Here is a 25434-nt window from a genome sequence, read left to right on the forward strand (position 1 = left end):
TAGAGACTACTAGCGAGTCAAAAAGCAACTGTCCCTTAATAAAAATAGGATCAGATGGTGGGGGTTTATGTTTTTTGTCAACCCTAGGTGTCAGAATGCGGGCACGAACATGTTCCTTAAATATTTCCTCTGAATGTCTCATCGTGCCCTTTAACATAGGTAGACTCTGAGTTGCCCTATGTGTCGAACCTAGTGTGTCAAATAAAAAGTTTTTTTTTTAAACTCTTCGTATAATGGAACCCCATGGTAAGTTGCTGCTCTTGAAATCAGCTCTTGATAAGCTACATTATCATCCGGAGGGGATGGCTTTGCAGGATACAAATCTGGATCATTATACATGGGCAGATCAATACTATAGTCATCCCGTGGAACTACTAGTAAATGACTATTGTCATAGTCATCATCATCATTTCCTATATCAGGCTGTGTATGAGGAGACCCCTGAGGTGTTATGCGTAGAGGATCTAAGCCTGGCAATTGAGGTAGTGGTGAAGATGGTGGTGGGCATTGAGGATTAGGGTGAATAGGACTTTTAGCCATGTCCTTTTTAGGTCTCGCACCTGCGAACCGATCGCAAAGCGATCGTCGCTGCGAGACTCTATTGCAATTGTTTTAGCTTACAAGGAGGTACAAGGAGCGACAATGGATGTGCACGCGCCGCCTGCCGTAATCCGATCAGGTCGCCCGCGCGTTCAACATCTCCTGTCTCTCTCAGCACGGGGGTGATCGTGGCCTCTCGCCTAAAGAGCTTCACCGCCTCCGTCGCATCTCTCCGTTTAGTTAGTGGTCCCCCGGGAGACGATGCGAGCGCCTGTTTCTCCCCCCCGCCTTTTAACACTCACCGGCTGCAAGGGGGGGCTCCTCTGACGGCGGCAGGACGTCTGTGGCTTTCGCGGTGGGAGCAGGCACCGACAATGTGCCTCGCACCCCCTCCGCTGTCAAACAATGCTTGTTTTTTTTAATCTCCTACTTTGCTTTCCTGAAATGTTGGCATGCATGCACTAGCCCGCTCTGTACGTGCTCGTTTGTTTTGTGACATCAGGAGCTCGCGCGCGCTCTCGCAGACCCCGGGGGCTCGCGTGCGCCTGCAGGCTGGTAGGTGGAAGCCACCGCATCCGGAGGAAAGCGACGCAAGATGGCGGCGACCACGGGCTCGGGTGAGCGAAATACAGAGGGACTGCTAATGTATAATGGGGCACGGGCTAAACGGTGGGTTCTGGCTCAGATATCAGCCTCCCTCCCGCCAGGGGCCTCCGGGTACAACTCTAGTTAGAATGAAATGTTCCCAGTCAGGCCTGCGAATCGCAGGATTCTGCTCTGTCAGAGGCCTGTAGTACACCCACCTAGTCTCTGCTGGAGTCGGTAACACATTGACTGGAAGCATGTCATCATTTCTTTGACTCTGTGAGTGTGTCCACGGGGATAGGTGAGCGTTCCTGTCAATACGACTTAGTGGTGAGCAGGGCACGCCCTCGCAGGAAATGAGCCTCGTTCAGTCTCATTGAAGCGCTCCGTCTTTTAACAGTACAAGTTCGTTGTTTATGGTGTATTGCGATGCTGGTCCTCAAAAAGAGCATGTACTTCACATGTTTGTTACGTATATGAGTCACCGAGAATGGAACATGCATGTCAGCAACACATTCAGGGAAAGGTGGTGACACGGGGGCAACTTCTAGACCTTAATTCTCACTAATCAACCAGCTGGTAAATAAATAAGCATATCGGACAGGGCTCTTTACGCTCAAAATATCACTGGGACATGCACTCCTAGGAAACTGCTCTAAGCGGGGCTTCTCATCACAGGAAACTTGTGACAACACATCTCATAGCCACACTATATCCTCTAGCAGCTATCCAGTGTCACTCGCCAGGAAGTATCAGATCCACTGCTAGAGGTGCCTTTTTCTTCTGCATGTTACACTACTCACCATGCAGAAACATCTTTGATTGAGTGTGGCATAAGGTGCTCCACATCCCTCCCCCAAGTAACAGCTCGCTCTCGTTGCTATCAAATATACACACACGCCCTATCGGCTGTTCTCCATTGGCGACAGGGCCTTTGAGGAAGCAGCTGCCATCAGAGAACTTTTCCGTCCCAGGATCACACTTTTAATTTGAAGGTTGAGCTCACTAGCCAACGAACTAGTTTTGCCATAAAAGATATGAACACATCTTGCTAGGAAGCTTAACATGGCCTTCACAGGAGTCCTTTGCCAGTAAGAGTATGGTATAATTATTCCACCGGGAATGGGTGTCACCATAGCATGGTATCCACCTCTTACCAAATCAAATTTGAGAGCAAGATGCGCACAGAAAATCAGAGACCTCGCCCAAGAAAAACCTGCGTCGCAAGAAAACATGTCACGCCCCTGCGATTTAAATGCCTCATTTTGGAATTGCTGCCTTCTTCCAAGCAATCTGTTTTTATATGGAGCACTTCACTTCTTATCAGTGACGAATCCGATACCTCATACTAAGGGGCAATCATACACCTCTTCCCAAGGTTCAGGTAGAAACTGGAGTTTGTTTTTTCCTCAAACTAATCCCACCAAGGAACACAACACACTTAAATCTACAAAATACTTTGAGGGCCATGGCACGTTCTCTACCAAAGACCTATCACTTCAATGAATTATGCTGCACGACTACCGTAGGACCGTCATATTAATGACGGTTAATGGTGAGCGTTTTCCTGCATCTTCTCTACATGTCGAAAAGGGGATTTGTCAAAGAGCGTAGTACTTATCCACACTGGAAACTTTTCATTGAGGTACACACTGCGAGTAACAGCTCACACAAAGTCACATGATGTTACCTTTTTCCAGGAAAACTCTTTAGTCCCTCATCTGCTAGTTTGACAAAACTCCTATAGAAATCTACTATTGTTCATTGGTGGGGGCCTTGTTTTAGAACTCATCTAACAATACCTTACTTAATTGTGTACTTGGTCCAACCCCTGAAAACTGCTTTTATTGCGTGTGTGGATTATAATCTGAGGCAGCCACCTCCTGCAATAGAGTGGGATTTTTAATAAAGGACTTTCTCTGGGAGGTGTAGCATACTGCCTTCCTCAAAAATTCTCACCTAGGAGCTCGTGTCACCAAGTCAGTTTAACTACTGTACAGATACTCCCACTTGTTCAAAAATATGGGGTTTACTAATATTAGTATGCATCATATTTACCTTATTATGAGCGCGTTTCCTCTTCATTGTATTTCATTAGTTAACTATTGGATAATTCTGTTTCATTCTGTGTAATTGAGAAAAATGAGGTGGGTTTAGACTAACAAATGACACAAAGTAAAAGGGGTGAATTTTAAAATGACATCAAGAGCAGCATGTCTCCTCAGTTCCTTGCACCGTTTCCGTAGAAAGTAAGAAGCCAAAATGTGACTGTTTGTACCTGTTCTTTTAACAGGTGTGGTAGAGAAGGAAACAGCAGGTCAGGCCACCATCTGCCTTGTTTAGAGTGTGCAGTCAGATTTTTTTTGTTTACTCTCCACCCACCAGGAATGTGGAAAGGGATAGTTAAACTTTAACAAGCATTTTCAATGCAATAGGTCTCGCACTTACATAAGTTTAAGCTATTGGCATTGTAAATGACAATGCCTTTTATGTTCTAAAAACGAAAACAAAAATAAAAGGCATTGTCATTTGCAATGTCAATAGCTCAAAGTTGAGAAAATGTGAGACCTATTGCCTTGCAAATGCTTGTTCTTCTTGAGAGGAATCTTATAACCAGTGTCCTCTAAACTGATTTTCCTTTTGGACGGTGTTTTTGCCGAAATCGGTCCAGTATCTGGACTGATGTAGATTTTTTTCTGCTTAGGGTCTAATTTCTCTTTCATACGGTCTAGGATCGGTTCCGGAGGCTTTGGAAGGCCCAATTCCGGTGCCAAAGGTTTCGGTTCCAAACCATGCTCATCTTTTTTGTCTTTTGGAGCGAAAAGTTTCAGTTCCGAACTGGCCTCGTCTTACGGAGCAGAAGGTTTCGTTTCTGAAGTTGGTTTGTCTCGACTCTATCCTGAGTCAGAAGGCTTGACGGTTTGTTTTGGTGCCAGGCCCGAGGGTGAGGCATCAGAAACAACGTCTCGATGCCGACCATGGCCCAAAGGCAGAGGTGGTTCTGAAGCCTCATGTTTGGTCGAAGAGAGTTGGTGGGGTAAAGGGGCTTTAGCACTCACAGCACCCTGTCCAGTTGGCAAGTTTTTGGAATCCAACTCAATTTTTAGCTCGTATTCAAATTCTGGGATAGAGAAGTCTGCTTCCTCTTCCGACGCTTTGACCTCATCATGTTCAGATTCTTCTCCGGAGATATCCGGAGTATGCTGAATGCTTTGTCGCTGCATTTCTCGGTTTCGAGCCAGACGATCCCGTAGAGTCTTTTTCGATCGGAACCACCGAAAAGACTCACAATCTTCTTCCTTGTGCTACAGTGAAAGGCACAAGTTGCAGACTTTATGTAGATCGGTGCAAGGGTACTTAGAGTGGCACCAAGGACAAATATGGAACGGAGTCAGTTCCATCAGCAGCAGGCTGAACCGACGCGGCTAGGCCCGAAGGCCGCCCACGATGTTTTCAAGCGAAGATGGAGTTTCCCGATTTATTTGATACCTGAGAATAGGGAAACGCGTACGCTAACAATCCCATCCAGGGTTCAGTGGTTTGCACACCAAGGGGGAACCCGAAGAACGGTTTCAAACCGGAGCGCAGCAATAGATGTCCGAACCCGATGACAGAAAGAAAACAATCTAACAATGGAGACTTGTTCAAACAATAACAACTTGCAAACATCCGGACCCAACACTAGATGGCAGAAGTATGCAAAGCATGTGTATCTACAGCACACATGCCTCAAACATTTCTTTACTCTGAACCGGATAGCAACCTTTCGCTCCTAGCCAACCTCCCTTACAGTATGCACAAGCTCCAAGAAACTCACTGCAACTGCTCAGGTTATCCAATCTGTATTTTTCCATTTGCCCCTTCCTATTATTATTATCAGTGTGCCCCTACCTGCTCCAGTGGGAAATCTTACAAACATAAATGAAAATACACTGAGTCATGCCTGGAGCACATGGATAGGCAGCACAAGGCGAATGGGTACATTAACATGATGAGGCACTCCCACAGCCACGAGTCCAGGACCTATAACCTGCCAAAATGCATGGATAGAATCACACAGGCGGCACTCCGCTTACAGTGCATTGTAAACTGCACATTGCTACGGTCTTTCCATTATTTCATGCTGTGCAGCATTAGTTGGCAACCACCTCTGCGGTAATGGTACCTATGTCTCAGATATTAGCCCAAAAAGATGCTAGCAGAAGTTGACCAAATGAAACAAAATGGTTCCCTTGGAGAAAGCATTGAGCCTACACTCCCTTGGCTTAAAAAATGTCATCAGCACCCAAACTTATATTTACTGTACGGTTCTTAAAATTATCTATAAGGAGAGTTATTTTATAGGTGCTCCAACAAACAGCGCAGTGGAATGGAGCAGTGGCATGAGTGAATAATGGTGCACTAGTGCTAAATACAAAGCAAAAATTATCAACAATGTGGACTGGCTAAGGATAAAAAAAATGTTATCATGACTTTGATTTAGAGAATAATGCGCTCAACAGTAAAAATAATGTCATTCCACTAGTGAAGATGTCAACGTTTCACCCCATAAAGTAATTATCCTTGGGTCTTCATTAGGCCAAAGGAGCAAGACCGATGCAATAGCCTGAATCAAAACCTTCTTTAACTGAAGGCCCCCTATTGTCAGGACACTGAATCAAATCCGCTACTGCTACTGAATCAAATCCGCTACTGTCACAAAGAGTAACTCAATCTCCCGCAGACACAGTCAATTGTGTCCAAACATTCCATATTAATTCAAAGCGGAGTTTGAGACCGATGCTGATGACATTTTGTACGTTAAGGTAGTTTCTGCTCAATAATTCCTTTGAGGTAACAGTTATAGTTTCATATTACTAGTTGTCAATGTTCCTAGGAAAACAGGGTTGCCCCTTAATATACGGTCACACAAAATGACTAACACCTCTACCTGCCAACAATGAAAAAAATAAATGGAGTTAAGCTAAGGAGGCACATGTGGATCACACACTAAAGTGACTAGTGGAATCTAGCAACAGTGAAAGGATTTGCTTCCATGAGTGGATTTTTTCCTGAATCAAATAATTATGGATCAACATTATGTGGCCACACTATTGTAAATAAGACGGAAATTTTATATATGCTCATTCAAAGCAGGCTTCTCTCTAGAGCCATAAAGACCAGAGTTAGCTACTTCGGGCAGGCAGAATATCCTCTTGCTTAAAGACCAACATGACAGAAAAGATTTTCACAGGGATATGAATAAAGCACTCACTTGGTATAACCGTTAAGACATGCTTTCTGCATTGCATCAATGGTGTAGCGGAGAAATTCATGTGCATCTTCCTGGCTGCCAAAACGGAAGTGACGGGCAATTTCTACAACAGATAATTTGAGAGATCAGCACCGTAGCAAGTTTTAAGAAAGATCATCAACAGTGGCAGCTGGGACAGACCATTACACTTCTTTCAACATGCTCAAAATGAGCTGCAAATATATTTACATAGACATTTGTTTTATGTATGCAAATGCACAGATCGCTGAGCAGAATGAGACAAATCCAGAATGCCAATAAATTGTTGTAAAAACATTCCCAACCCACTAAAACCCTAGGAAAAGAAGTCTCCGTGGAGTATTTTGAGGAGGACACAAGTTTAAGCTGCAAGGGATATCAAGTAATACATACCTCTGGAAAAAGGCCCCCTTCATAGCCTTGCCCATTAACCCAGGACTATTAAGAGGTTGCCTGATACAATAGTTACAAAGGTTTCACTACATCTAAAAAAATCAAACAAAAAAATGTACTATTGCCCTCATTCCAGCAGCTCCACAACACAGTTTTCCATATAAGGACTGGTAAAGACCACAACCACTAAAGCAGACACGCTGTAATGTTGAGAACCTTAGAAACTCACCACAGCAGGTCTAAGGGTCCTGAATTAGAAATATTAATGATTAAATGGTTAACAGAAAATTGCTAGTCTACCATTGTCGCACTGCAGTTTATGTTTAAATCAGATTGGATAGAAAATATTCTAACATCATAATAGTTCATGTACTCTAACTTGCTCAACAAATATCTAGCAACTGGGATGAAAATAAAGTTTGTCAGTGAAACTACATATGCAATACACTTTACAAATTAGATGGTGTTCGTTTGGTAAAGGCACCTCGCAAAGAATACACAGATAATGTACATTCTGAACGTCTCAGGTTAACGATTAACTAACATACTGTAATGAGTTTAAAGAGGCACCACATGATCTTTTCAACCCTTCTCTGAACTCAAGCAACCCACAAAGTCCAAAACACACACACACCGGAAAAATAAGATTTCCGGTAGAAATAGTTAACATATGCTTCTAAATTAAGTATTCGTCCATGGCTGGTATTTCCCTCACTGTACAAATCGTAACCAGGCATTATGGCGCTTCCATGATGTGTGAAGAAGTGAGAACACATATTAGAGCAGCATTTTCCTCTAGACAAAACTAATGAAAAAGGTTTTTAGATTTCTTTACGTATGTATACAATGTAAAGATATCTAGTAACCAAAAAGCACACCAGCCAAACAAGGAAACTCACACTCATGAAGTCAATGCTGCTTCAACAACGAATCAGTTTTGAAGGGAGTCGAGACCCAGGGTCAGATTACCAGTATCACTAGGGACAGAATACCCAGCCAATGAAGTCCCACAAATTGTGTAGCTGCAGCCCGCTAATTATAAAGGGACTACTGTACAAGAAGAGCAGCAACCAATATTGACTTGCAAGAGTGCTTAAATCTTTAGGGGCCTATATCTAAAGAGACTCGCAAAGGTCAAAACATTCTGGTGATTGGGGCAAAGAGTGGAATCAATGGCTTCAACAGTTTTAACTGGGAATTGGACTCAAGGGCTAGGATTTGGCAGACATTAAAAGTAGGTATCTCATAAACTGCACAGAAAATAAACATAGGTCAAAAGGTTTGAGAAACAGACTGACCTTCAACCAACAGAATTGGACTCAGATTCTGGAGGGGCTGAGGAAGGGAACAAAGGTGAACTGCCTCCTGGTCATTCTGGGACTGGGAGTGATGGAGACACAGGAATGTGCTAAGCCAAGTTCGCCAGTCCATGGAAAAACAAACGGAGCAATTATACCACACTGACAATGCTCTCATTCAGTCCTGGTTTCTCCTGGTCAGCTGTCCTGCGGGGAACATGCGACTCTAGGTCAACATTAGTCTGTGAACTGGGTCTCGTCATGTTTTTTTTGGGGGGGTTCACTTCATGTCTCAACGAATAAATAAACAGACTACCAAGGAAAACGTGGCATGAGTGATTACATCACTTTGCGTATACACCTTTGTAAAATGGCATTTAAATGCCCCAAAAGAAATCCCCAAGGATCTGCCATCAATATATATGCCAAATGAGTAAGTGTTGTGATGTGGGGGGGGGGGGGGGGTCTTATAATCCATGAGGGAATCGAGCCCTTGAATGTTATGTTAAAACACAGATGAACGCAAATCCCCTATGAAAGCCTACCGGGATAGTCTTTCCTTCCTCTCTAAAGTTGAGAGTTGTGCTGCAACACATCCGACAGGGCATGCACTGGAGAACAATATCTTCAATGAGGTCCAGTCAGGAATCAGACAAGGGTGCAACATGGAAACTGCTTTAATCAAGGTAGCTGGTGCCCTCCTCAACTGGACTATGTTAATTCTTTTTCTCTGAAATGTATATGCTGCAATCAATACAATGAAACATTCTACGCTCATTACGTCCCACAAGAAAGGCATGGGCATCTAATTGTTGGGTTTAAAGGTCCTGCCTCTTACTGTATTGGTTGCAATAGATGCTTATTTTTCTAGTTCTGTTGCTTCCCCTAACGCGCTCCCACATGGCTTCATTCTTACCGCTACATTTTTGTTTTTTAATTCGTATTAACTATGAACCATACTCAAGAGATCTGGGATCCTATATCTTCAGCATGCAAATGATACAAGTCAATCTTGATTTCCTCTCCCATTAATGAATATTGCACTCAAACTTTAAAATGTACTCCCGTTTGGATATTTGCGAACCAATTAAAATGTAATCATACAAAAAATGATTTTCTCCTGATCTCATCTTTTCATTGACCTTACCAGTTCAATCTGGTACAGTTTCCCTTGGTGTCCTTTACTGCACTAAATCTTAATGCACTCTTGGAAAATACTCAAACTTCAGACACAAAGTAACTCAATGGCAGAGAGTGTTTTCTTCCAGATTACCAATATATATCCATGCACAAGATCAGAATTATTGACCAATCTCTAGTTCCCTTAAATATGGACTATAGCAACTTCCTTTTTGAAGACGGTGACGAGAGCCAGCGTGCGTGACCTGGGTCGGAAGAGAGATCGAAAAAGCCTTAGGAAGCGGTAGACTAACCACGCAGAAGAACACGGCGCATTTCTACCCGACCCTAGGAACACTTTTCATCAGGATTAGGCTATAAAGTGAAGGAGGAACCTCGAATTTGACGATTTCGCATTTTTGTACTGTGGAGAAGAGCAACAACCATGTAACAACTGTTCCTTAAAGCAAGTGGACATACATCATCGTAATTTTAACCTGACAACCTTTCAACAAGGGTAAACAGATAGCGAGATGTAATAAGGTTACCAGATTGAGAAAATAGGAGAAGGATTCGACTATGCAAAAATCAAAAGCAACAACTGAATTAAATCCCATGCTCCACAAATTGAAAATGAAATAAGGGTCTCCATGTACAAGGCAACCATCCAGTGCCAGAATAGGAGAGACACATATGTTTAAAGTCTTGAAAAAGATGGCATATTACTGAAAGAGCCCATCGAAACGCGTCGACGCCCCTGACTGTACAATCGAATAACCCAACTCACCCTAAGAACAATACAATAAGACAAGTCTAGGATTGAGTTATAATGAGGGTTTTGATGTGCACATTTGAATGACAAACTGTTTATGTCTATGTCTGTCTCTCTTTACCCTATTTTTTTAATAACACAACTGGTTTAAATTGATGAGATTTCTTTGTAATTTGGCTGACTACAGTATAACGATGCACTATTCCTTACATGTATTGTGAAGGAGTTTTTAACTGCAAAAAACATTTCATGGAATAAGATTGTGTTCTTTTTAAATGTGTTTTTATGGTTTATTTTAATAAAATTTGTACATTTTATACACAAAATTGTTTATGTTGATGCTAAATAGAGCTTTCTGTCCAAGACCAATATTTAGGCATATTCTCCCAAGAATTTGACCAAGGGAAACTACCGAACTTTACTATAGCAACTTCACCAGACTGCCTGACATGACCTACCACCACTGTAAACAGTGCAAAAATCAGCAGCACGATTTGTTCCAGGAACCCGAAAAATATGCCAAATTACATCAATGCTATTAACTTTGAAATGGTTTCTCACCAACGCCAGATCATTAAATAAAACGACTTGCATAACTCCAGGTTTTACATATTGCTACTCCTGGGTACCTGCCATCTAAGCTTAAAATACCTGGTATGCTCAGTTCGTTAGTTGCTGCTGATGCACTGCTTCTTGAACCCCTAGCATTCCGAAAGCATATTTGCTCCAATACATAACACAGCAGAGAAAGTAGTAATTTTCTAGGTTATGCTACACTGGTACATCACACCGACAAAACTGCATGGTAAATGGAACACACACAGATACACCAAGGGCTTGTGCAGCTGCTGCAAGACCAGAACACTAGTTCACACCCTATGGCAAAGTCCAAGGCAGATGAACTTTTGGTCCAAAATCCTTTTCCGGTTCAGTTAGCTTTATTCGATTTTGTTTAAAACCATAAAAGCGTCAACAATACATAGATAAACACCAAAGAGTTACATAAAACATCATATCATTTCATAAGAAAGTTAGTAAAACAGAATTAAATAGGTATATCGAGTCAGCTAATCAATATACATAAATTTAATTTTCAATGTTCAACTTTAGAACAAGAGCATTAAACAAGCTGCAGTTACGTCCTACCCTGTCTGTAGATTCCTCTTAGTGATGGGGTTTTTAAGAATACAATTTTTAAACAAAAGTTGAAAACCATTAAGGACTAAAAGATTAAATGGCTATTGGTGTAACTAGATATACCTGGGGCTCGGATAAAAATCGTACAAATCCCAAATTTGGATGGTGCCATGTCTCTCCTTAGGGGGGCGAAATCGTAAGTAAGGGACGATATTACTGTTCTTAAATTCGACTAGCACCAGGTCCCCAGCGATGTCCTTGGGCAGCGAGCCCAACCACCCCACCCTCCTGACACCCAAAATGCCACCATCCAATCCTTCTAGTTCTGGAGAAGATAACAGGCACAGTAAAGGATTGGTCGGATTGGTTTTAAAAAAAAAACATTTATTGCTGTTTTTATTGAAACAGCATAACAGAAAGCATACAGTGCTCAGCAGCAATTACAGTGTGTAAACTTCTTTACCAGTTACAGTGGAGCATTCACCTTCGCAATACCAACATGTTTTTATCGATAGTGCATTGCCCATTTGATTTTGCAACAATCAACCTCTGAAAATAATTTATCATGTGTCACAGATGTACAGACCTTATCTGGTATAACATTTCCACTTGTGTTAACAGGATCATCATAGGGTCTCCTTTAGCTCCTTCTCATTTTCAATTGTTCTCTCAGCCTCCCCTGTTTCCTTTCACATCAAGTACTGCTGGTACTATCCCCATCCCCAGAAACTCTTAGGGTGGTTCTGTGGAGGTAACAGCTCACTGTACAGTTCCGATTGCGTGTTGAAATATATCATGTCATTTGACCATTCTGTAGTAGTAGGTACCGGCCCGCGCCCACCCCATGGCAATTCTTCGTATAGCCAGCAGTAAACACATATCAATTAATTTTCGTACGTCTTTCAGCAGTTGTCCTGTGTATCCCAACAATGTTACTAGCAGGTTGAATGCAAGTTCCAAGTCACAAACTTCGCTTAATATTAGGAAGATCAGATCCCAGGACCTCGCTATACGCGGGCATGTATAGGCCAAGTGAAAAAACCCTGCTGAGTCTGCCCCACACCTTTTGCATTCTGCAGAGTGGCGCAAGCCGTATCTAAATAGCCGCACTGGCGTATAATAGACTCTTTGGAGGAATTTAAAATGTATTAAACGATGTCTACCATTCAGGGACACTTGCTTTATGATCTCACAACAATACCTCCACACAGTATCCTCAAGCGCCACCCCCAGGTCTGTTTACAATTCTAGTCTAGCTTTCGAATAGTGGTGTCGCCAATAGTCGTGTGTAATATCATAAATCATTGAAACCATCTTTCTGGAGGTTTTGCAGTGTAATATATAGGAGAGAGCCCTCAGTTCAGGGGGTTCCAGCATATTAGTACGCAACAACTGACTCAACTCATGTCTCACTCTTTGGAACTGGAAGCGAAGAAGCAGCGTGGCAAACTCCACTCCCGCAGCCAGCTCATCCCAGCTTCGGGCCTCCATCTTAGAGACATCCAATTTTTCCAAGTGTCTGAACCACTCCTTTCTCACGGCTCAATGGCATCCAATCACAACACTCAATTGGGGTCAGGGGGGAGTTCAGGATGGCACCCGCCTGCCTTTTCAACAAATTATGCCAAGCGTGTACTACTGAGTTTACAGAGTTCAGGACTCCTATTCTTCTAACAGGAGCCCGAAACAGCATTACAGGTAATAGCTCAGGTGCCGCCATCACCTTTTGTATTAACAAATGCGGAGGGCACATTTCCTCATGTATCCAAAGGTGAGCGTGGGAGATCTGGGCTGCCCTGTAGTAGAGCTCCAGATCAGGAGCCACCAGGCCTCCCATAGAGTATGGGAGGGTTAGAATATTCCAACTGACCCTGGGCTGTTTTCCGGCCCAGGCCAGTCTTGTAAGAAGCGTGCAAACTGTCTTAAAAATATACATAGGTAACACAATGGCGATGTTTAGGAATAAAAACGGGAACCTAGGCAGCACAACCATCTTCATTAGAGATGTACGTCCTAGAAGCGACAGAGGTAGGCGATTCAATCGCTCTACATCTTCCTCCAGTCCGGTAATTAGCCTACCATAATTTTCCCCGAGTACCAAAGCAGAGTCCGTATGCACATGCACTCCTAGATACTTTATCGTGTCAGATGACCACTGTAGAGGGTAGCCCAGCTCAAACTGCAGCATTGCAGGCATCAAGGGAAAAATTGTTGATTTAGCCCAGTTAATTTTCAAACCAGATATTTCATCGTATCGCACCACCTTGTCAAGAATTGGGGTTAGGTTAACCTCAGGGTCTCTTACATACAACAAGTATCATCTGCATATGCCGACACAATGAGATTATACTCTGGAAATGTAATCCCCCTATGGCTATGGTATAGTCTAAGGGCACACGCGAGCGGCTCGGCAACTAAGGCATATAGTAACGGGGATAACGGACATCCCGGTCACGTGCCTCTCGATATTTTGATAGGGGACATGACTATGTTGCCAATTCGTATTCGAGCAGTCAGGGAGCTACATAGGACTCCCACCAGCCTAAGAAAGATATCTCCTACTCCAATGCGCCTCAGAACAGCATACATGAATTTCCATTCTACCGAGTCCAAAGCCTTCTCGGCATCCCCAAAAAAGCTGCAGCTTTAACCTGAGGTCTAATATGTTGTATTGAGTCAAAAACGTTTCTAAAATTGTATGACAGGTTACGCTCTGGGACAAATCCAGATTGTTCCAGGCCTACCAACAGGAGTACGAAGGGGGCAAGGCAGTTAGCCAAGATCTTCCCAAACATTTTTGTGTGAACATTGAGTAGCGTTAGTGGCCGGAATGATGAACACTAGCCCGTAGGACCAAGAGGGAGCGGTGGCAGCGGTTGGAACATTTCGGGAGGACCCACACAAGATAGCCACAGACTCAGAAGACACTCCATCGTGCACAGAAAGAATACTCCTTTTACTCCACTATGCACAGTCTTCACACTAGGATTGATCGTTTCCTATGCTCCAAGGGCATTATCACGAATGTGGATGGGTCGGAATACCTTGCCAAGACCTTCTCCGATCATAGGCTCCTCACACTGACGTTGCTCTGGGGTAGGGTGCCGACTCCGGTGCCCACCTGGAAACTGAAACCACGGTTATTGGAGGACGCCCCCTTTCGCTCTGCTTTGTCCACTGCCGTCTCTGACTATTTAAGAGAGAATTGGAACACGGCCTCCTCGAACTTGATAGTGTGGGACGCTTTCAAGTTCGTGATAAGAGGGGCGGCGATAGGTCAACTAGAAGGAGCTAGGCAAAAGGTACATCAAAAATTGTAGGACATGGAGAATAGACTGCAAATACTAGAGAGAGAGGCAGTCCTCGATCCCAAAAAGAGAGCAGAGCTATAAACAGCTCACATTGATCATGCTGAAACACTGGAGGCCCTCAGAGGGATAGACTACAGGGAATACATAAACCGGAAACACACAGAGGCGGATAGGCCGAGCACATTGCTTGCCCGACTAGTCAGGGACCAACCTGTTCCACCCCAAATCACTAGCATACGTGACCAGAAGGAGATCATGATTCAAACACAGGCGGAAATAAATATTGCCTTTCGTTCTCATCTCCAAACGCTCTATTCACTCCCTGAGCCGGTAGATGCTGACAGGATTACTGACTTCCTGCAGGACCTGCCATTCCCGACACTCCCTGAAGATGTTAGGAAAGATATTAACGGCCCCGTCACCCAAGCCGAGATCCGTGCAGCGCTTAAAGGCTTAAACCGAAATAAGACGCCTGGCATGGATGGTCTCCCCATGGAGTTTTATGTTACATATTCGGATCTCCTTGTCCCGGTATTAGAAGCGTTATTTAAGACGGGTCTCTTGCCCGGTTCCACCATGCAGGCGCTGGTTTGCGTCGATACCAAAGCCCGCAGGGACGAATTGGATATGACAAATTATAGACCCCTTTCCCAGCTCTCGACTGAATACAAAATACTGAGTAAGGCCCTTGCAAACCGAATGCAATCGCATCTTCCCACTCTAATTTACCGGGACCAATGTGGTTTCCTTCCAAACCGTAGTACATCCCCGAATACTCGCCGTTTACATTCAATAATGTCGGCGGCTACTGATGCCTTTACTCGGGCGGGATGTATAGCACTGGATCTTAAACAAGCATTTGATTCCCTGTCTTGGGAGTTCATGTTCGAATCTCTAAAACGTTTTGGGTTCCCGGACAATTTCCTGAGATGGATTTGCCTCCTTTACACACATCCCACAGCCAGGGCTGGCACTGGTAGATACATTTTGGATAGCTATGAAGTACACAGAGGCACGAGACAGGGTTGCCCCCTGTCCCCGCTGCTATTTGTTCTTGCCCTTGAACCCCTGGCATTATCCCTCCGGGGTTTGGCTGACCGCCTGGGAATATCAGTTCATGGCTCGCATCATCTTATCTCCATATACGCGGACGATATTTTATTATGTCTCCGGGATCTTACAGCTAATCTCGATCCGGTACCAGAGATATTCGACACATTCAAACAGATTTCGGGACAGGCGATAAACCCAGTGAAATCACTAGGCTTTTTCTTTCAGGAGACACCTCACCACACTCACATACAGTTTGACGCTCATCATATGCCGGTTGCCCCCCGACACATTTAAATACCTGGGAATTCAGGTGTACAGATCACCCGCAGATCAGATTGACGGGAACATCCAACGGGCGATAACGAGACTTCGGGGCAGTGTGGGGTTCTGGACTTCCTTGCCTCTGTCAGCGATGGGTCGCATAGCCATCTCCAAGATGGTGGTGCTCCCTCGCCTCCTCTACTATTTTGTAAATATACCGGTGAACTTCCCCAATCTATATTTAATACATTAGACACTCTTTTGATCCATCTCATATGGGGACGGGACGGAAACGTCTGAGTCTCCGGACACTTCAGTTGGGAACGAAGGCAGGCGGACTGGGAGCCCCGGATTTTCGGGGATACTATTATGCTAGCCAGCTCCAGTGGCTCTCCTATTGGACTGCAGGTCGGAACCTGCATGAGATTGGATTTACCCCTGAGAGACTTGGACGTGAAGAACTCCACTCCCTATTGTTGCCTAAAGCTAGGATTCCCCTGGACTGCCCACCCCTGCTGAAGTGTGCCTTGACTTGCTGGAGGAAAGCTCTTTCCTACATGTCGGCGACTCCACCATATGCGGCGAATATCCCTTTGTTGGCCATACCCACACTACGGGGCAGACTCACGCGAACTAGACTTCAGGACTGGGCGGATAGTGGGATAGAAGATATTGGCTCTTTCTTTGGGGAGGAGACGCTCCTAGCCCATGATACATTCGTACAGATCACGGGCGCTCCACCTCGCTTATATCTGTTACATGCAATGGTAGCACATTTCATTAGGACCACCTGGGCACCACAACAAATTAAACCCACACAACACGAGCTAGAACACCTATTATATTACATGGGACCAGGAGGGCATTTGGTCCACTGGCTCGATTCAGGGATAAGGGCACAAGCAGTGATACCGCTCGCGGCGCTGAGAACTCGATGGGCCGATGACACAGCCACGGAAATTACAGATAAGGCGTGGCAGACCATACTGGAACACCCGAAAAGGGTGTCCCGTAACGTTAGATTCAAATGTATTCAAACAATGATACTCCACAGAGCATATCTTACCCCTAAGAGAATACATCTTATGTTCCCGGATTCCTCTCGCTGCTGCCCTCGCTGTGGGGAGGATGAAGCGGACTGTATCCATATGTTATGGTTCTGCCCACGCTTACGTGCTTATTGGAGTGAGGTCTGTCGAGTTCTTACCACCCTAACGCAATTGCCGGCCCCAACAGAGGTCCTATCCTGTTTATTGGGATTAAGACGCCGCTCCGGGAAACAAAGTCTGATTAAAATTCATAGACTTGTCATATGTCTTGGCCATTAGGGCTATAACCATGAAGTGGAAGTACCCCAGACCCACCTCGGTACCAGCGTGGCAGGCTGACTTATTGCAGTGGGGTAGGGCGGAAGGTGCGGCCCTTCGTAGGGAGAAGGAGAAGGGACTCCGTAAACAACCTATAGCACTGGAGTGGGAAGCTCTCTTGATTGCCCTAGCGACAATGGACCTCTCCCCGGACCTCTTGGCTAGGTCTCAGTAGTATGCACTTCTATACTTTGTAATTTATGACCTCTTTTATGTACAATGAATGAGCCTTTCTAGCCTTCCATACTCTGTATTCTACGGACTGCCGAGAATACCTGCGGAGGACGTGAGTGTGGGATGGGACGACCAGGAGTGGGTGGGGGGGTTGTTTGAGTCGGGGTTAAATTAATAGATTTGTTTATTGGAAAATGATAAAGAATACACATTACCGCATGGACAATCGGATTATACATTGAATGGTACTGTACTAGCTAGCTGGGGGGGGGGGGCAGCTACGATATGCAGTTTATTTGGATCGTGGTTCATTCGTGCTGTACATGTACAATGATTGCAATTTGCTGCTGTTGATTGACCGGAGATTGGGGGGGGGGGGATGAAAATGACTGGCAATGTTTCTAATTGCTCTGTATGTTGTCTCATGCTCATGGTGCAGTCGATAATAAAGTGTGTGTTAAAAAAAACTGTGGGCAATCATAGTTAGGGCCATAGACGTTGACTAGCAGCCAATCAATTCCCCTTGCCTGTGCTTCTGGATATCACATATCTACCAGTGGTGTCAGCTTCTGGCGCCTGTAATTTGATACTGGATTTGGGATTAACCCATGTAAGAACTCCCCTAGCATGGGGACCATGCAGCCCTCTATGCACCAGCATACTACTGCCCACAGGGAGGTGGGAATCTTCTATCAATGCTATATCGATCTCATGCCTCACTAAGTATGCAACCACTTTATGCAACTTTCTGTTATCATTCAGTCCCCTAATTTTCCAAGTGAGCAATCGAATTTTGGAGCCTCTACCCTTCATCTTGGTTCTGTACAGTTGTCCTATCAGTAGTACTCGCATATAAAAAATTACTCAGGTTTTTCTCCAGGTTCATCCTCAGATTTTGAGCAGCACATACACACTGCATGCACATCGCACTGTTGTGTGTCGCACCAAACAAGAACATTCCCCCCTCCCCCCACGCCAATTCCAATTGGGCATAATCGACCCATCCCTCCCTCCCTGGACCCCATAACAATCTCATATCAAATTGAGAGTTACATGAAACAATTATTTCTAACCTCAAACTAGGTAGTGGGTAATACTCAGGGGCGGAAGTTACTGGCATAACCTCTAAAGGCAAATGTAGAACGTTGAATAAACTTTGCCATCATAAACTATTATAGATTTCCCACCCAGCTTCACATGATGAGACTCACCAACACAAGACAAAGAGTGGCTCACAGTTCAATGTCAGTTGACCGGATCCATACTACTTTACAGCAGCAGCTGGCATCCACAGAATCCCGCTAAAAGTCTCAATGAACTATCGGTGGTACTGCCAATAGTCACTGCCAGCCGCCCAATTGCCAGCCCTGTCCACTGGGCAGCCGTAGATCACATCTAAGCATCCTAATCAGAGCTTTATTAGCAACATACCTGTTAGTCATATGCAAACAATTCAGCTCACCCAACCAGTTGGTCTACTCTTCCAAGTCCCCTCCTGCCGCCTCTAGCTGTTCCTGCGGCGCATTCCCACGTGCCTCTGATTTTTTTGCAGTCCTTGAGGGCCTTTTGTAGAAATCGAGAGTCCACAAACATTTTCGGTGCGCCATTCATCGTGACCCTAAGTCGGCCGGATGGAGCATTGCGTAATTGAGACCAAGATCTCGCAGCTTGCGCTTCAGTGGAATAAACTGCCTCCTGGCTTCCTGCACTTTTGTGGTGAGATCTGGGAAAAGAGAGGGACGATACCTCATACTTCAATTCTTTCAACTCTCTGGCCCATTTCAGTGCAGCATATTTATCTCTATAATTCAGTAACTTCGCAATTACTAAATGGGGAGGTGCTCCAGGCGGCGGCCTGGGTCCCAAGGAACGATGAGCGCGCTCTACAATGAACATGTCGGCGAATGTATCCCAACCCAGCAAGGTGACCAGTAATGTTTCAAGAAAGATCGCCAGGTTTCCCATTGGCGTAGTCTCAGGCAGTCCAGTAATTTGGATAATGCTCCATCTTGACCTTGCTTCCAAATCTTCAGCTTTTTCTTGCAAGGTCGGGAGGAGCGTCCCCATTTATTTCTGCTTGTTGTCAGTTCCTATTTGGGCCTCCTGGACTTCGGCTACTCTCCTTTCCGTCATGTCTATGCGTTCTGCTTGCTTGTCAATTCGCCCAGAGATCCTATCGATCCTGCAGGCCAGGTAGTCCATCTTTCCGTCAATGGTGGATAGGTTCTTGTGCATTGCAGACAATATCTGCTGCAAATCCCCCTCCAACTCCTCAGTGATCGTCTGCTGATGCACAGCCACTTGCCCTGCCTCGTCCTCCCTGTGCTGAGACTTGCGTTGTTCGAACTGCAGCTTCTTCTGCGTTTTATCAACTCTGACCATGTTTATAAGAGGTCAGGTCTATCACTTACAATCCACCCTGCCAGCCACTGAGGAAACCTGCTAAAATTCAACCACCGCACTCAGCGCTGCACAATTAGTTAGGTTAACCAATCCAAAGACAGACGTGGGTGAGAGGCAATGCCAGCCTACTGTTTCAACCACTAACCCTGGATTGGGAGCGATCTACACACTTCACAGGACTCACACTCGTATGACGGGGTGTGAAGGTAGATACTACTGTATCATGCTCAAACTTCAAAGAGGCTCTTCAATACTCTTGCCCTTCTCCCTTGTACAAAACCTTCTAGTCAAGCACCTTCTTCGCTGGCAGTTGATTAGGCTTCTCTAATCTGGTCACGACGCAGGCCTCTCTGCTCCCTGCTTTATAGACTGCCAGGCCTGAATCTCTTAGCGCTCGTTAATTGGTGTTTGTCTTCTTTCTCAACAGTGCATTAAATGCCTTATGTCAGCCTCCCAGCCAACAACGCCGATTCTGCACTAAGCCCTCATCCTCCTGGAGTCAGCCCAGCCCTTCGCCACGATCAGGGCACACGCTTGCGCTATTTGACGCCATATCGCTGCTCACCTCAAGGCTTCTCATAAGGTGCAAGACACCCCGCAGATGAAAGTGGAAGGCCCAGTCGTGAGGCCGCGGCAGTCCCAGAGATCCGCAGCTCAGATCCAGGCTTCGGCACCTCACTGGACGTCTTCCCTCTGGGGCTTCACCGCACAGCAGGTTTCTCTTGCACAGCTCTCAGAGCCCAGCCAGCGCAGTTCAGACAGGAGCCGCTGTCTTAGTCACCGGCCACGCCACCTTCACGCCCCACGGCCCTCTCGGAGCAAGAAGGCCTCCGTCGCTTCCCGGGGCACACAAGGATGACCCAGTAGTAGGCCTCATTGCTCACTCACTATAGGCCGCATTAAGTTGTGCTTCGGCCTCGCAGTTAGAGTGCCCCAATCTCTCTAATACCGGGCTCGTCCGATAGCTCGCACTTCACTGTTTCAGCAGCAGTGTTTTCCGGGACATAGGTATCCAGGAATGTGAGGATATTTAAAGGATTGTTATGATGGCTCGTGGAGTTCGCTTAAGCAGCAGCCATCCTCGAGGGGGAACAACCATTACAACGCGGGTTTTACCACGCGTTGCTTTTACATCGCATGTATTACAACGCATGTGATGTTACAACGCGTGGTAAAACCACGCATACCATTACATCGCATATACCATTACATCGCATGCGCTTTTACAACGCATGCGATGTAATGTGTAATGCGGCGGGGGCGGCTATTCACAACGATGTGAACTCAGCAGGAAGGAGGAAGCAGGATCCGTAGGCGACGTTGGAGAGGAGACAGGTAAGGGGTTTTGCGCATGGGGTGGGGGTTACTTATGTAGGGTTTAGGGCAGTTTTAAAGTAGTGTGGTAATGTTTGTTTGTGTTTTTTTAAAACGTTTTAGTGTGTGTTGTGGTGTTGTGTTTATTTAGTGTAGTGTATTAGGGAGGGTAGTGTAGTGTTTATGTAGTGTAGTGATTTAGGTTTTAGGGTAGTGTAGTGTTGTAGTGTATGTTTATTGTAGTGTATTAGGGTTTAGGGTAGTGTAGGGGTGGGAGTAGTGTGGGTAGCGTAGTAGTGTTTTAGGGTTTAGGCTAGTGTAGGGGTGGGAGTAGTGTGGGTAGCGTAGTAGTGTTTTAGGGTAGTGTAGGGGTGGGAGTAGTGTGGGTAGCGTAGTAGTGTTTTAGGGTTTAGGGTAGTGTAAGGGTGGGAGTAGTGTGGGTAGCGTAGTAGTGTTTTAGGGTTTAGGGTAGTGTAAGGGTGGGAGTAGTGTGGGTAGCGTAGTAGTGTTTTAAGGTTTAGGGTAGTGTAGGGGTGGGAGTAGAATGGGTAGCGTAGTAGTGTTTTAGGGTTTAGGGTAGTGTAAGGGTGGGAGTAGTGTGGGTAGCGTAGTAGTGTTTTAGGGTTTAGGGTAGTGTAAGGGTGGGAGTAGTGTGGGTAGCGTAGTAGTGTTTTAGGGTTTAGGGTAGTGTAGGGGTGGGAGTAGTGTGGGTAGCGTAGTAGTGTTTTAGGGTTTAGGGTAGTGTAAGGGTGGGAGTAGTTTGTTGTGTAGGGATAGAGATGTAACTTACTTTGCATACTTTTACCATAAGTATAGCTTTACCACGCATGCCTTTGCGTTGTAATGGCATGCGTGGTAAAAGCATACTTGTGGTAAAAGTATGCGATGTAATGGCATGCGATGTCATTGTCATCACGTTGTAATACCCGCATTGTCATGGTATGCGTGGTATTAGAATGCTATGTAATGACATACATCCATCTTCGAGCCATGCAAGTTCCGCCCCCCAATTGGTCAGATTGTTTCAAAACAGGCTGAGCAAGCACCCTTTTTAGATTTTCTATCAGAAGGAATACAGAGTATGCATGTGCCCCCATATACCTGAAAATAAGAATAATCATAGCCCCAGATGACACAATTACTTAAATTGGATTTAAAGGGCATAGAGGAGAAACAGACTATGGTGAGACTTCGGCAAGGAGCGAACTGGTTGACACTGCCAGGGACGCTAACCAGAATTGAGGGAGCATTTGGTAGTGGGTATGAGTTAGAGAGGAAGGAGTGAGTTATGGCAGAGGAAAATTAAGTTTCAAAGGAAGAGGTTCCATTTCTAATGGCAGGAATGGTACCATCCTACATAGGAAGTGCTACCAGAATTTCGAACTCTCTACTTCCAGAGTTAGGAACCACCACTTTGCTGTCTGCATTCAAGACAGAGCGGAATAGTTAACTTTCAAAGACACTTTAGACATGCTTAAGTCTACCTTTTCCCCATGAAACTCACCATCTTCTCAGTCTTGTTCCTCAATACACCCTTGTTCACTCTGCATCATCTGTCTTCTACACAATTCTTTTAGTGCCTTCTTCCACAGCGATCCCTACCAAGTACTATCTTGCCTGTGGTACTTTGATATTATCAAGTACAGCTTCAAGACAACGGTCAAACCCAACGTCCCCCCATCATTCCCCCCCCTACACAAGGTTCCACCTGGGCAGACCTAGAGTCTGTTGTGTGCTCTCCATGGGGCCTCATTGTCGCAGCTGATTCTCATGTCTCTTAAGCCACTGAGTTTACAGTAGATAGTGTGAATTTCCCAGCCCTCTAGAAGCAATGGGTATGTTTTGCCTCTTGTCACAGAATGAACGCGTGGAGGCCGGCTTGCGCAAACAGGAAACTCCTAATCACAATCAACCAGCCTTCATACTCTTCTCTGGAAGCAGAATATTTTCCTTAGCAGTGTAACAGAAACAAATGAAATGGCATCCATTTTGACACTGCCACTTTCCATCCTTGGTTCCTCACGCTTTCACCGTCCGGGACCCCTAGGCCCCCTAGAATTTCAAAATAGATGCAGCCACCTTCCCTAAGGAAATGCCAGGAAGAGCTGACAATTTGTCTTTCTTAAAGCCCATTTCACAGAAAGCTTCTGCATTATTGCCATTGCACTTGGCACTCAGGTGCTTTCTATGCCAGGAAATCTACTTCCTGAGCTGGGTGGGTAAGCCAGAGCAAAGCAGTCCAGACACACGTCCATTTCAAAGCCTGTTCTGCCACACTCCCTTATCTTTACATTTTCAAGGAATCAGGTCAGCAACTCCTGGCAGACACAGTAAAGCTCCTTCTGTTCTTCATCTTTCCATAGGTCACCACAGCAAGACTAAAAGTGGTTTTCCCATACTTAAAACCAATCAGGAAGAATGTAGGAACCCATCAGTTCTGCATCTGTTGCTACAGAGTAAAGAACCTAGAAGAATAAATGGGCAGGTGGATTTTACTGAGTTGGGGGAATCTACACTGAAAAAGAAAGGCCTGACAACCTACCCCTACCCACAAGGTACAAAGATTTTGTGAAAGGAGTCTGAAGTACATTCAGGTACATGTCCAACATGGAAAAAAACAGCCTTCGCAGAGTAAAGTCACCATTTTGTGCAGCACTAATACTGGATCCTTATGGACAACACCAAGCACCCACGAACCACCCATCATAAAAATACACTAGATGAAGAAAAGGGATTAGTCATGGGGCGTGGACTGACTTTTCCCAGGGAGAAGCAGCATACAGTATCCAAAAGGATAAAGGCAAAAAAGCCAAATGCCCTGAATTATTAAAAGTGCCATCCCACCAAAATAGACTTTGTAGCCTATGTAGGGGACAGCAGCCTATCCAAATCAAAAAGGGGCAGGCCTCAAGAAATCTACTTGTCCACACGCTTTGGCAGGTCAGATTTTATCAGGGCAAGCCTTTTTTTACATTTTGTTTTGGGGCCAACAGGCCATGCCTAGTAAGAGAGCGCGAGCTGACAAACAGGTGCTTTGTTCATTCATAAAGTGAACACGCACTCGAGATCTTTTAAATCTCAGTTTTGCCAGGTCATATTTGCATTGAATTCAAAGAGAGCGGTCAAATGTCAGCTTAAGTCTTTTTACAAACTGCTGCTTACTTTATCCTGGAGATTGCAGTTAAGAGAAATAAAAGAAAACACCAAAGTTAGAGGATTTTGTAAGGTGAACCGTCTGACAACCTTCCTGGCCACACAACATTTAAATAGCTTGCAAATAAACTATATAAATATTTCAGTAGTTAAAAAAAATACTTTCATAATTCCCAAGTGAGATGAACACAAAGATGTTAATATGATAAAAACAAATCTGAATCCTCCACTTGGTTATGCACAAATAATAAATATTTGCTTATACTTCATTCCCACAAATTATTGATTGCATGCTATATAGTTTTATCAGTAAAACTGCATGTCAAGCAAAGTTCATGGCTCTTTAAAAAAAAAATGTCAGTCTGTAAAGGACAGTGCACTACCACATCAAGCGTTAGTAATATATTTATTAAAAGTTAACATTTTAAAATATGAGATGAGCTATAAGAGATATGGAGGGGCGGGTGTGATGGGCACATGGGGGCGCTGTTATCCACACCGTCTTATATGTGAACAACTTCTGCAGTACCGGAGAGACGCAGTGCAGAGGGTGGGAAGGGAGGGGGTGGGCCAGGGAGGTTGGGTACTGAGGGTGGGGGGTTTGTGGGCATGTTTCTAATGTTAACTGAATCGCTGATTATGATGTATCGTACTTACTGCAGTTCCTCCGGGGTACGGAGTGCTGTGTCTTTTATGCGATTTCTCAATAAAAAGAGTTAAAAAAAAATAAATATGAGATGAGAAACATTCCTGTCCCCATCGCAATGACAATGCCGTTAGTGAACTAAGAGGCAAGTCAGGTTTCACGAGTATTCTATATGTGGACTAAATTTTAATTTACATGGAGCAAAAGTTTAGTTTATTAAATCAAACAAGAGTCTTTTGTACAGCAGGCTTGTTAAACTAACATACTTGAAGGTGCTCTTGTATGTGAACAAGAAAAGGGAGACTTTAAGAAATAAAATTCTTGCTTAGGAGAACACAATTTTAGGCGCGTTTATCGGCCAAACACATTACAGTTAGGTCGAGTAGATTATTCAAATCACTAGACCTGCAGGTCAGGTAAATTTGTTCCTATATTTCTAGGCCAGACGGGGGTACACTTTGTGTCCAAGTGATAATAAAACTATAGAGCACCAGCAGTCATGACCACTTGCCAAACTATATTATACAGACAAATGGTAATTGTTTAAGTGTTCCGACACTGGATGATGGTGGGAGCACCGGGATCGTTCTTTAACAGAGCAGATTATACACTATGTAATGCAGCAAGATTGCTTTT

At 44.7% G+C, this 25434-nt stretch overlaps 1 protein-coding gene across 7 annotated transcripts in view; it reads right to left on the reverse strand.

Moving 5' to 3' along the window:
- USP36 (ubiquitin specific peptidase 36) overlaps positions 1 to 25434 on the reverse strand; it is a 755622-nt gene that overhangs the window by 619272 nt on the left and 110916 nt on the right. For all 7 annotated transcript variants that reach the window (XM_078653946.1, XM_078653951.1, XM_078653945.1 and 4 more), the window contains one exon: positions 6380 to 6482. In XM_078653946.1, the coding sequence (XP_078510072.1) occupies positions 6380 to 6482 (103 nt within the window). The remainder of the gene's footprint in view (positions 1 to 6379; positions 6483 to 25434) is intronic.

This window comes from Lissotriton helveticus, chromosome 7 (genome assembly GCF_964261635.1).
Source record: "Lissotriton helveticus chromosome 7, aLisHel1.1, whole genome shotgun sequence".
In the NCBI taxonomy this organism is placed as follows: domain Eukaryota; kingdom Metazoa; phylum Chordata; class Amphibia; order Caudata; family Salamandridae; genus Lissotriton; species Lissotriton helveticus.